Here is a 12,045-nt window from a genome sequence, read left to right on the forward strand (position 1 = left end):
GACAGAATGGAGGAGGGAGAAGTGCCAGGGACACACACTGGACAGCATGAACTGGTAAGCAACTGAAACAGAAGATCTGCCAGAGGAGACTCGGGACCAACCAGTGAGTCAGAAGGAAGACCCAAGGAATGGGGCAGAAGAGGCAGCATACTTCTAGAACAAAGCAGGGGCCAGCCCTACGGCCTCCGACAGAGGCTGGGAAGTTCACTGTGGTGAATATTAAGGAGACAGCTGATGACCTCAGAGAGGCATGAGGCAGGCAGGGCTGAGCCACAAGCAGAAGCAGGAAAACAGCCTGTGGCACCAGCTATCAAGATCTTGACTAGGAGGAAGGAGGGCAAGAAGGAAATGCATCACAGAATGGTGTGTCAGGTCGAGGAGAGTCAGTGTGGTGCAGGCACACAGGCTAAAGCCCAGCAAAGGGGGATCACTCCAAGGAAGGACAGACAGAACGGAGGCTGAAGGAGGATAGTGTGCTCCATCCAGCTGACCAGAGCCTCAGGGAGGACACCCTTCCTCCCCCGCCAAGTTCGGCATGGTCAAGACAGATACTGGCTTCAGAGGGCAGAGAAAGCATCAAAACAGGGAGCCAAAGGGAAGGGGAGCAGCCTGGATTCGGCAAGACTAATGCCGAGGTGGGGGGAGAAGACAGGGGGAACAAGGGCAGAGCCAAGTGGAGGCCACGTGCACACAAGGGCATCAGGGCCAAGGGCAAATGAAGAGAAGGGAAGACTGGTGTGGGTGGGGGTGCCTCTACAACGGGAGGTGAGAACAAGGCTCAGCTCATCAACCAAGAGGTCCAACTGTGAAGGGCCTGAGCCCACATGGTTTTCCTGGGGAAAAGGCACTAAAACGATAACTACAAAATTAGGTTTCAAAGCATGTAATTATTTATACAATGAGAAAAATCACTACAAATAAAAATTTTAAAGTTGATAAATCTCACTAACGTTATAAAATACAAGAAAAGAATGTACCTTTTAAAATGTCCTACAACACTTTTTGCTTATGTTTTTAGCCATAAGCTCCATAAATGGCTCAAAAAAATGAATTCTTTTTGAATGCTACTGTAAGTGGTGAGGACAGAGACCACACAGCCTTGCCACTGGCCTGGCCACGGATGGCTTGTGGTTTTAGTAATAGTAGTTTAGAAAGATCTTTCAGCTTCCAAGATTATTAGTAATGCCACATAAGTATTTAGTGTTGTCAAATTTGGGGAAATCCTCATCAATTTTTTATATACAATTATAAGCCTTTTGTTGTTTCAAGTTTCTTCAAAAGTGACTAATCTTATATTTTCTTTAAAATAACAAAATTCATGAGCCACTTTATCTCGATGTCACCTTGGAAATAGTACACTATGATTTTTGCATTCAGTATGTTAGAAACTGTTGTCAAATTAGCAGGAGACAAACCTTCTCCAATGAATTTGAATAATTAACTTCTCTTCACTGGATTATCAAATAATCCAAGAACTTTTATTGAAAATTTATCACTTTTATATAATCTGAAAAATTATTATGATTTGGTTTATGCCAGAAATTTTTCTATTGTTTAAATTGCTCTACATTGCTTTTACTTCATTAATTTTAAAAAATTCATATGCATCCAAATTTTTTGTCTGCAATTTTTTGCTTGTTTTATTGAAGCTATTCTAAAATATCTTTCCAAATGGCAATTATAATGGTGTGCTCCCAAGTCACCTCTCCCTTACTGAAACTCCCATGCCTGTCACTACTGACGTCAGAAGTAGGACAGAAGGGAGAGCAGGGTGGAGGCAGAATATTTAAATGACTGGAAACTAACCATCTTAGTTCATCCTGGACTCCCAGGACCTTAGAAGGAAGACTTGAGTGAGAGTTTTGAAACTGAAGCATCATCTGATTCATCAATCTGTCTCAGTCGGCAACCTTCTCTGTGTAATAACAGGCAGACACACACATCTAAACAGGGCTGATGAGGGAAACAGTGAGGATTCTTCACTGAGGACCAGGGACTTACCTGCAGGCAGGTGTCAAGACTGAGGATTTTAAGGATAAGGACAATTGAATAAGTAGAGGTAAAAGGGCTTGGAGAACTAGGAGCCTCCTTTATATAGAAAAACCTAATTCCCGCACCAACCAAACACACACTAGAACCAGAAAACAACCTCATCAAGGTTGCAAGGAGCAAGCTGCACATGCAGAAAAAAGCAATTTTATTTCTATATGTTAGCAATAACAAATCCCCAAATAAAATCAGAAAATAGGGAAACAGTTGCATTTATAGTAACACAAGAATAAAACATTAAAAATAAATGTAGGGGGGCTGGGGCTGTAGCTCAGTGGTAGAGCACTTGCCTTGCATGTGTGAGGCCCTGGGTTCAATCCCCAGCACCACATAAAAATAAACAAAGATATTGTGTTCAACTACTACTAAAAAAAAAATTTAGTTAAAAAAAAATAATTGTAGGGGCTGGGGCTAGGGCTGAGCAGTAGAGCACTAGTGTCGCATGTGTGAGGCCCTGGGTTCGATCCACAGCACCATATAAATAAAATAAAAAGATATTGTATCCATCTACAACTAAAAAAATATTTTTAAAAAGTTAGAAATATGCTAATGATGAAAATAATATAGTTAAAAAAGAAAAAAATAAGTGTAATAAGAGAAATATTAAAAAATAGAACATTTCAGAGAGAAATAAAGACCTCCACTGCAATAGATAACATCTATTAAGTAAAATATTCAGTACTTTAAAGATGGCAATTCTGCACAATTGAATTGATCACCAAACTTACTGAAGAGACTGCCAGGCTGACCCTATGTGCAGATGAAGTGCAAGGGAGAGGGCAATGCACCTCTGAAAACAAGAAAGCTGCAGGACTTACAGCTCCTGTTTCCAGGTGCACTGAGGCTAGCGTTCAGAGAGGGAGCGCTGACACAGAAACAACACAGTGCAAGGAGGTGTCCTCTCCGTTCACAGTGAGCTGATTTTGGCTAACGATGTCCATGCAGCCCAACAGTTCAAGAAGAGTCTGTTGACAGTGGTGCTGGAGAGACTGAATATCCACATAAGAAAAGATGAGTTCAGATTCTTGCCTCATATACAAAGTTAATTCAAATGGATCCTAGACCTGAATGTAAGAGCTGAAACAATAGAACTTTAGAAGAATGATGTTTGTGACTTTTGCTTAGGCAGTTCAATGTATCACCAAGGTACAGTACACAAAAGAAAACAGAAGTTATATTTCATCAAAAATAAAACTTTTGCTCTTCAAAAGCACCACTAAGAAAGTGAAAAGATAAGTCACAGATGGGGAGAAACTAACTGCAAATCATGTTTCACAGAGAGGACTTTTACCCAGAACACACCAAGAACTCGTCCAGAACCATCACCAGGAAACAAGCAAATTAAAAAATGGACAAAATATTTAAGTAGATATTTCATCAACTAAGATACACCAATAGTTAATAAGTGTATCAAACAATGCTCAGCATCACCAGTCAAGAAGAAAACAAATGGAATCCCCATGAGATGCTATTTCTCATTGTAATTGCATTGTAATCCACAAGACAGACAACAGCAAGTGTTGCTGAGAACCCTCATTCCTGGTGGGACTATAACTGTGTAGCCACTTCTGAAACAGTCTGGCAGTTTCTTAAAAAGCTAAATATAAGTTAACCATAAGACTCAGTAATTCTGTACTTAGACATCTACCCCAAAGAAATGAAAACTTACATCCACACAGAGATTTGTAGGTGAATTTTTATTTCAGCATTATTCATAAGCATCAGCATGTGGACACAATCCAAATGCCTGCTGATGTAAAATGGTAGATAAATGTGGCATATCCATACAATGGAATACTATTTAGCAATAAAAAGGGAAATCACTGATAAATGCCACAACACAGATAAATCTCAAAAAAAAAATTACTAGTGAAAGAAGCCGAATGTAAAAGACCACATATCATATGATTCTATACATCTTAAATGTCCAGAAAAATACAACTCTATAGGAACAGGAAAGTTAGTGATTACCTAGGACAGGGGCGGGGGTGGAGGGGTTGGGGGGGACTAAGAACAGAGATTTACTATAAATGGCAGGAGTCTTTCTTTGGGGTGATTCAAATGTTCTAATATTGGTAACAGCTGTACAACTCTTGGACTTAGTGAACATTATTAAATTGTCCACTTAAAATGGGTCTATTTTGTGGTACATAAATTATATCTCAATGAAGGTGTTTTTTAAAAGATGCGGGGTGGGCTGGGATTGTGGCTCCATGGTAGAGTGCTTGCCTTGCACATGTGAGGTACTGGGTTTCATCCTCAGCACCACATAAAAATAAATACAAATAAAGATATTGTGTCCATCTACAACTAAAACAATATTTTTTTAAAAAGATGCAGGGTAATAAACTATGGGATCAAGGTTAGAAAATAAACTAAAAGCTACAACATGGTTGGGAAAATGAGAAAAAATACATGAAGTCTTAACAAGACTGAAGAATTGAAGGAAAAGCGAGAGAGCTTAGAGTTGGCATTGAACATTCAAGAGATGACAGAGCCCAGATTTCAAATCAAAAAATTAAAGACTATTTTATGTTTCAATTAACTTATGAAAGATTTTCAACAAGAGTCTCTAAAAGTATGCACTGCCGGAAAGTTTCAACTGTGGAGGTGTGGGGTACCTGATATCCATGGTTTAGTATCTAGCTGCAGGCCTTCTCAAGCTGCTTGTCATTCTCAAAAGCATGTCTATGTGGACAGTGGATGCACGGAGCCCACAAGGCCTACTCTCTCTGCTCCTGCTCACTGCTGCAAGAGCAGGGCTGTGAACCAGGACAGCCTGGAGAACACTTTGCTGGAGGCGATTAACGAATGAGAGAAACCTCTAAAGAGAGCACTGTGACCCCAACACAGATGACTGATCTGTTCCAAGTTCCTTGAGAATTCATAAAAGAGGTGATCACCACTAAGGGAAGAGCTCAGCATTCTTTCCCTTGCCTGTTTCAGAAAGATTACAATTATAGCTCCTTTTCTTTATCAGAACAATCACCAAGTTTCATGTTCTAACAGATATTTTTAAATGATCATAAAATAATTTAAAATCAGCTTTTAATGTGCAATAAAAGTCACTGAAATTTACCACCTTTGGTTAGTTTTATTTTTACAGTATGCCTTTTCCTATGCATGCATCTACCAATGAAAATATAAATAAAACCACTAATTATCTGCATTCTTTAACACAAACTTTTATTTGTATTAAATGTCTAGCTGGATGATTATTCCAAAGTTGTTTTTAGCATGTACTATTTTTTTATATATCAGATCCCAGACTCCCAATATGTGACAACTTTTTGGCTAAAAATAAACAAAAATCACAGATTTATAGAAAACATGTGAATGAACTAAGCAGTTAAAAGTATAACTCTGCTAGGGACAGAGCAAGGCCCAGGGTTCAATCCCCAGTACTGTTAAAAAATAAAATAAAATATAAAATGAAATAACTTTGAAGTATGTTATGTCTAACTTTCAAGAACTATACAAACGTGAATAATGAGGATCACTTATACCTGTTCTACAGTATCTTGAAGCCACAGTGATAATGTCATATACTCCTGGTCCAACCTTCAAACGCAGGGGGTCCCACCATCCATGATGGCACTAGTGGTTAAAACAACCGCTTCATCCATGACAGACCTAGGTGGCCCAGAGTTCACGTAGGAGCCAAGAATGGATACCAATGGTCCTGAATAAAATAGAAGTGTGGCCACCTGGACAGTACTATCCTGCTGGCTCACTACCAGATTTCTATAAAAGGCTAAAGGGATTTTTTTCTTTCTTTCTTTTTTGTTTTGGTTTTGGTACTAGGGATTGAGCCCAGGGATGCTTAACCACTGGGCCCTATTCTCATCCCTTTTTATATTTTATTTAGAGACAGGATCTCACTGAGTTCCTTAGGGCCTAATTAAGTTGCTGAGGCTGGCTTTGAACTTGCAACACTCATGCTTCAGCCTCCTGAGCTGTTGGGATTACAGGCATGAACCACCACCCCCAATGGCTAAAGGGATTTTTGATAACAAAAATGGGCATCTGTGTTCTTAGTAGATTTCACTCATTCATCCATTTCTTCAAAAATTACTTACTGTGCAAAGCATTTATGAAAGGTAGATGGCCAGGAGTTTATCACCAAATAATGCATTAAAAAAAACACTAGCCCAGTGAATTTTATTAACAGAATGTTTCTGGTAATAATTAATAGATTAAGAACAAAAACCTAACATTCAAAATATCCAGCATGACTTTAGTTATCCTGAATCTGTATCACTTGCCATGTTAATTTAATGTGTTTTGAGCTAAAAGTTATTCAAAATGCAAAAGGAATCATTCTTTCTCATAAATGTTCTCAATATAGTCAATGCTACTTTCACTTATTTATTATTTCTATTTACACTGGGGGATGGAACTAATGGGTGCTCTCCCCTGAGCTACATCCCCACCCCTTCTTATTTTGTTTTTGAGACAGGGTCTCACTAAGTCACTCAGACCAGCCTCAAATTTGCAATCCTCCTGTCTCAGACTCCTAAATTGTAGGGATTAGAGGCAGGTGCCAGCATGCCCAGCTTCGGTGTAATTTTTAAGAAAAAAATGTACTCAGTAGTTTGTTTAGATCATTGTATTTTATCTAAACAGCATATAAATCTGGGAGTGGTGGCACATGCCTGAAATTCCAGCAGCTCAGAAGGGTGAGGTAGGAGGATCTTGAGTTCATAGCCAGCCTCAGCAACTTAGGGAGGTCCTAAGCAACTCTGCAAAAGTATTTCTCTAAATAAAATATAAAAAGAGAACTAAGATGTGGCTCAGTGGTTAAGCACCCCTGGATTCAATGCTCAGTACAAAAAAAAAAAAAAAAAAAGGACTATGTGTGTGTTATACTCCTGTAACTGCCCTAACCCTTTCCCTCTTCTCATCTTCCAGATAGATAGATAGATAGATAGATAGATAGATAGATAGATAGATCGATCTGCAGAAAGAACAACATTTATGTTAGAGACTCCTAACTTTGGGAGGTTTAGTATTAATATTTAGCAAGTTATCCTCTTCTGTCACATTTTATCTGGAGATCAAATACACCAGGGAACACTGATCCAAAGAAACAAAGTAGCTACTGTGTTTTTATTTTATATGTCACTACAAAATAAGAAAAACAAGGTGTTTGCCCAATTTAAATTTTATTAGTGAAACTATTCAGTTGCTATATGGTTCCAAAAAAAAAAAAAGCAAAGCTATTTGCATTTTTCTAAATCATACCAGATACACAAATCATAATACTAAAATATATTTAAATTTTCATAATAAAGTTAGTATTAAATGTATCTTTTAAATTTTTATAATTTTTAACTCTTTAAGTATGATCTTACCTGAAGACTTGTGATAGTCTATGTTTGATTTTTAATTCATGTTGCAAATGACTCAGTTCTTTATGTACTCTCTGATATTCAGTTTGTTGACTTTTTAGCTGTATGCTTGCATCCCAAATTCTAAAAATATAAACAAATAACATCTGTTACAACCTTAAATAGTCCCAAGTGAAAATTGTTTTAAATTAAAATATAAATATACTTTTAATAAAAATAAGTAGAAAAAAAAGATGCATCTTTATACATACTCTATAAATGTATAGAAAAAAAATATGGAGAGAAACATGCCAACCAGCCAAGATTCCTGGACGGAAAGTGGAACTTATAGGTGGACAAAAAGAAAAAGAATGAGTGGGCTGAGGTTGTGGCTTAGTGGTAGAACACTTGCCTAGCACGTGTGAGATACTGGGTTCGATCCTCAGCACCACATGTAAATAAAAAAAAAAAAAAAAGGTCCATCAACAACTAATAAAAATATTTTTTTAAAAAAGAGAAAGAATGAGGAAGAAAAGTAGAACTTTTACTCTATGTGCTTTTGTACTATTCAAATTTTCAGAGATCATGTTTTCATAAATATTAATTAAAATATAAAGTATCAAGTATTTTGTTAAAGTAATTTAAATTTAAAATGTCATAATGGGGGCTGGCATTGTGGCTCAGTGGTGGAGCACTGGCCTAGCATGGGCAGGACCCTGGTTCGATCCTCAGTACCACATAAAAAATAAAGGCATTGTGTTGTGTCCATCTACACCTAAAAAAATATATATATTAAAAAATAAAATGTCACAATGATTTTAAATGTCAAATATTACTAAAAAGGTCATAATAAAAAATAGCAATTATTTGCCTTTACCCAGTTCCCACTGCCAGTGGCAACCACTTTCAATTTTTTTCCTGTTTTTTTCCCTACTATTTATCTCCACATTATTAAATAATAAATTTATACTGTTGTTGTCTAATATTCATTTTAATATTACCTAGTAAATTCAAAGTCAGTTAAGATCCAGTTCTGCTATATATAACTAAGACTGGAATCTTATTGCACACACACACAATCTCACAAAGGACAAGTCCCTTGGCAGCCAGTGTGATGCTGACGTGATAGCTTACATTTACAATGTAACAAGTCTCTGCTCCACCCTCTTTATTCCCATGGACCTCCATGGAGGAAGAAGCTCCAGCGCTTTCATTCCCATTCCAGATGATCAGCAGGAAAATAATGGCTTACTCCATACACCATAAGATCCTCAGCATCACATATACTGAATACTGCTACAGAATTTAGTCATGTGGCCTCACCTAGACTTGGGTGAAATAAAGCTGGGACACAGTGTTCATTACAGGAAGATGAGCCCCCAAGTGTATTCACAGTCCTGTTACTAAAATGGGATGGAAAACAAATGTTGGGGTTGGTGGCTAATAAAAGCTGACCCCCCTACTCTCAACTACACACCTGTACCTGCCCCTGACCATTCCTCTCCTCTCATCTTCCCAAGATTCAATCCATCATTTTTATTAAAGAACTTATTAAAACACTGTTCTTCATTGGTTAACCAACATTATGTCATGATTATATTTATATTTTTACACAGCTTTTTGCAATTAAAAATGGCATTTGCTGGTAAATGGATGAAACTGGAGATTATCATGTTAAGTGAAATAAGCCAATCCCAAAAAAACAAAGGCTGAATGTTCTCTCTAATATGCAGATGCTGACTCACAATAGGCAGCAGGGAGGAGGGGTGGAGGTTCACTGGATTGAACAGAGGGGAAAGCGGGGAAGAGAGTGGGGATGGGAATGGAAAAGACAGTGAATGAACAGGACTTAACTTTTCTATGTTCACATATGAATACATAACCAGTGTAACTCCACAAGAATAGGAAGCTATACTCCATGTATGTGTGATATGTCAAATGCATTCTACTGTCATGTATAATTAAAAAGAACAAAAAAAATTTTAACAGTCTTTTCTTTTTTCTTAGTGTTGTGTATCTATCAAGGCTTCTTAACATGCTAAACTGGGAGAAGCTGTTTTTGCAACTCTGTGTAAGTCTAAAATTATTATAAAATAAAAAATTATAAAAAGGATGATTCCTACATATACAATGAGTGATTTATGTAAGTAAAACATGTCCATTATTTTAAATATAGAAGTTATCAATATTGGGGGCTGGGGTTACGGCTCAGAGGTAGGGCGCTCACCTAGCATGCGTGAGGCACTGGGTTCAATCCTCAGCACCACATGAAAATAAAATAAAGATATTGTGTCCACCTGTAACTAAAAATAAATGTTAAAAAATTATTAATATTGTTTTAACCGAAAAAATAAAAGGAAATAACCTTCTGGCCAATCTTAGATGAACAACAATAAAAAAATTGTAGTCCTGTGGAATATTATATACAAAACATTAAATACAAAAGAGGAATGAAGCAGATCCCTATGTCCTAGCCTGGGAAGCATGGCAAGACTTCTCATTAAGGAGAAAAAAAAGAAAACTGCAACGTACTGTAACTTATAGATCAATAAACACAATATGAAAGCAAGTTCTATATATTCATTAATACATTTAAAATTTTAGAAAACAGGAACAACCTTAGCAATGTTAAGTCAGAGTTACCCCTAGGACATCATACCAATCGGGTGGGAAGGAGGTTCAAAGGGCCTATAGTATTTGCCACAATATTTGAAATACTTTACAATGAAGATATATTTATGTGTTGCTTGAAAATCTAAAATCAGAATTTTTTTTAAAAACCTACATGGAGTCAGGCACAGTGCCATATACCTGTAATCCCAGCAGCACAGAAGGCTGAGGATGGGGGGATCACAAATTTGAGGCCAGCCTCAGCAACTTTAGCAAAGCCCTAAGCAACTTAGTAAGACACGGTCTCAAAATAAAAAATAAAAAGGGCTGGGGATGTGGCTCAGTGGTTGAACACCCTTGGGTTCAATCCCAGTACCAAAACAAACAAACAAACAAAAAAACAAACAACCCTATCTGGTCTTATTGTTTGTGTATAAGCATGTCTCAGGTTTATAAATGGGAAAATATCTAGAAATATTAGAAGGAAACTTAAGTTTATATAACACATTGGTGAATAATAAGCTGTTTTAAGGTAAGTATTAAACTTTCCTTGATACTGCCCTACTCCAGGACTGGGGTATAGCTCAGTGGTGGAGCACCTGCTTAGCAGGTTCCAGGCCCTGTTAGCTGGGTGTGATGGCACATGTCTGCAGACCCAGCCACTCAGGATTGAGGCCAAACTTGAGACCTTGTCTCAAAAAACAAAACATCTAAATAAAAGCCTATTCCAACTATTATGAGTTTTCAGTTTGTATTTTTACAAAACACTTTTTTTTTTTGTCATTAGAAAAATGCACACTAAGACACTTTCCAAGGTCCATCTATGAAGACATTTTCGGAATGAAAGTCAGGCCTGAGTAACACCCCAGCCCTCTGACTACAGTCCTGAGAAGCTTGATCACCTGGCCTCTGCGTTGGCTATGGTAGCATACTTGCTTTCTTCATATCGAATACTAGCATGGTTACAAACTACGTGAGCAGAGAAGCAGCAGTGTCCACCTGGACTGTATGTATCAGGTCAGCTTTATGAAGTAAACAGTTCACAGAATGCTGCAATACGGTATGTGCTGTGCAAGCCACAGCTTTTTCTGAGCAGTCATGATTTTGCACAGAGTTTGAATGCTTTGTTGACATGAGGACATGATGTTGTCTAGTCAGGCACTGTTCCTGAAAACTGTGAGACTAACAGCATGTTCCAGTGGAGAGTCCTGTACTGGAGTGAGATGACCTGTACTGTAAGCCTCTTGCCAATGCAGCTATGAGAACAGCACATTTATTACCCTTATCTATTTCCCAGTTTTTCTTAGTCAACTTGATTAAAATAGATTGTGAGAATTTCTGAGTTGTAAAACAAAGGAGAGGAATATATTATCAAGCCTTTTAAATCATTTTCATTTTGATTATCTATTAATATTACTCATAATAAAATTATTCTAAAGAAAAACATTTTAACATCAAATATTAGGGGGAAAAAGATGATCCCATCATTAGGCATCTTAATCTATTAGGCACCTGTAATCTATGCTCTTTTTTTGTCAATCTCGGGGGTGTAAATATTAATTTGTTTTTAGTCTTTCCCTCAGACTGGTTTTGCAGCAATCAAAGTTGAGAGATGGAAGTTCAAAGTCTGGAAAAATGATGTGGGAGACATTCAGGCTTGCATTCTACCAAGGTCTCACAGGTGCAGGCATCCAAGTATCAAGGGAAAGTTAGGAGCGCAACAAAGAAATCAATCAAAACAAGCAGGCACTTCAGTTGCTGGGAAATAAACTTCAGAAACCCACATACATCTGCCCATGAGGACAAGCTGCTCTCTAACTGCTCCCCTGGAGTTAACCACCGCCTGAGGACAGTGAGAAAAGTGAATTCTGAGTCAAGAGAATAGGGGATGGGGTGGAGAGTCCAAGTCCTTCAGAGAGAGAAATCACTTAGGGTTCAATAAAACTGGAAGGAACTCTTATTCAGCAGAGAAGACATGAGTGGAAACCAGGCTGCTTTAACTGTTTTCACAAAAGCTACTGCAGCTTCAGAAATACCAGCAGGAGCAAGCACTGGA

The 12,045-nt window shown here is 37.7% G+C and overlaps 1 protein-coding gene across 1 annotated transcript in view; it reads right to left on the reverse strand.

The window, feature by feature from the left end:
• Nucleotides 1-12,045, reverse strand: part of Lekr1 (leucine, glutamate and lysine rich 1) — a 175,402-nt gene that overhangs the window by 119,299 nt on the left and 44,058 nt on the right. The window contains exon 4 of the mRNA XM_026392929.2: nt 7,404-7,523. Within this exon, the coding sequence (XP_026248714.2) occupies nt 7,404-7,523 (120 nt within the window). The remainder of the gene's footprint in view (nt 1-7,403; nt 7,524-12,045) is intronic.

This window comes from Urocitellus parryii, chromosome 2 (genome assembly GCF_045843805.1).
Source record: "Urocitellus parryii isolate mUroPar1 chromosome 2, mUroPar1.hap1, whole genome shotgun sequence".
NCBI lineage: Eukaryota > Metazoa > Chordata > Mammalia > Rodentia > Sciuridae > Urocitellus > Urocitellus parryii.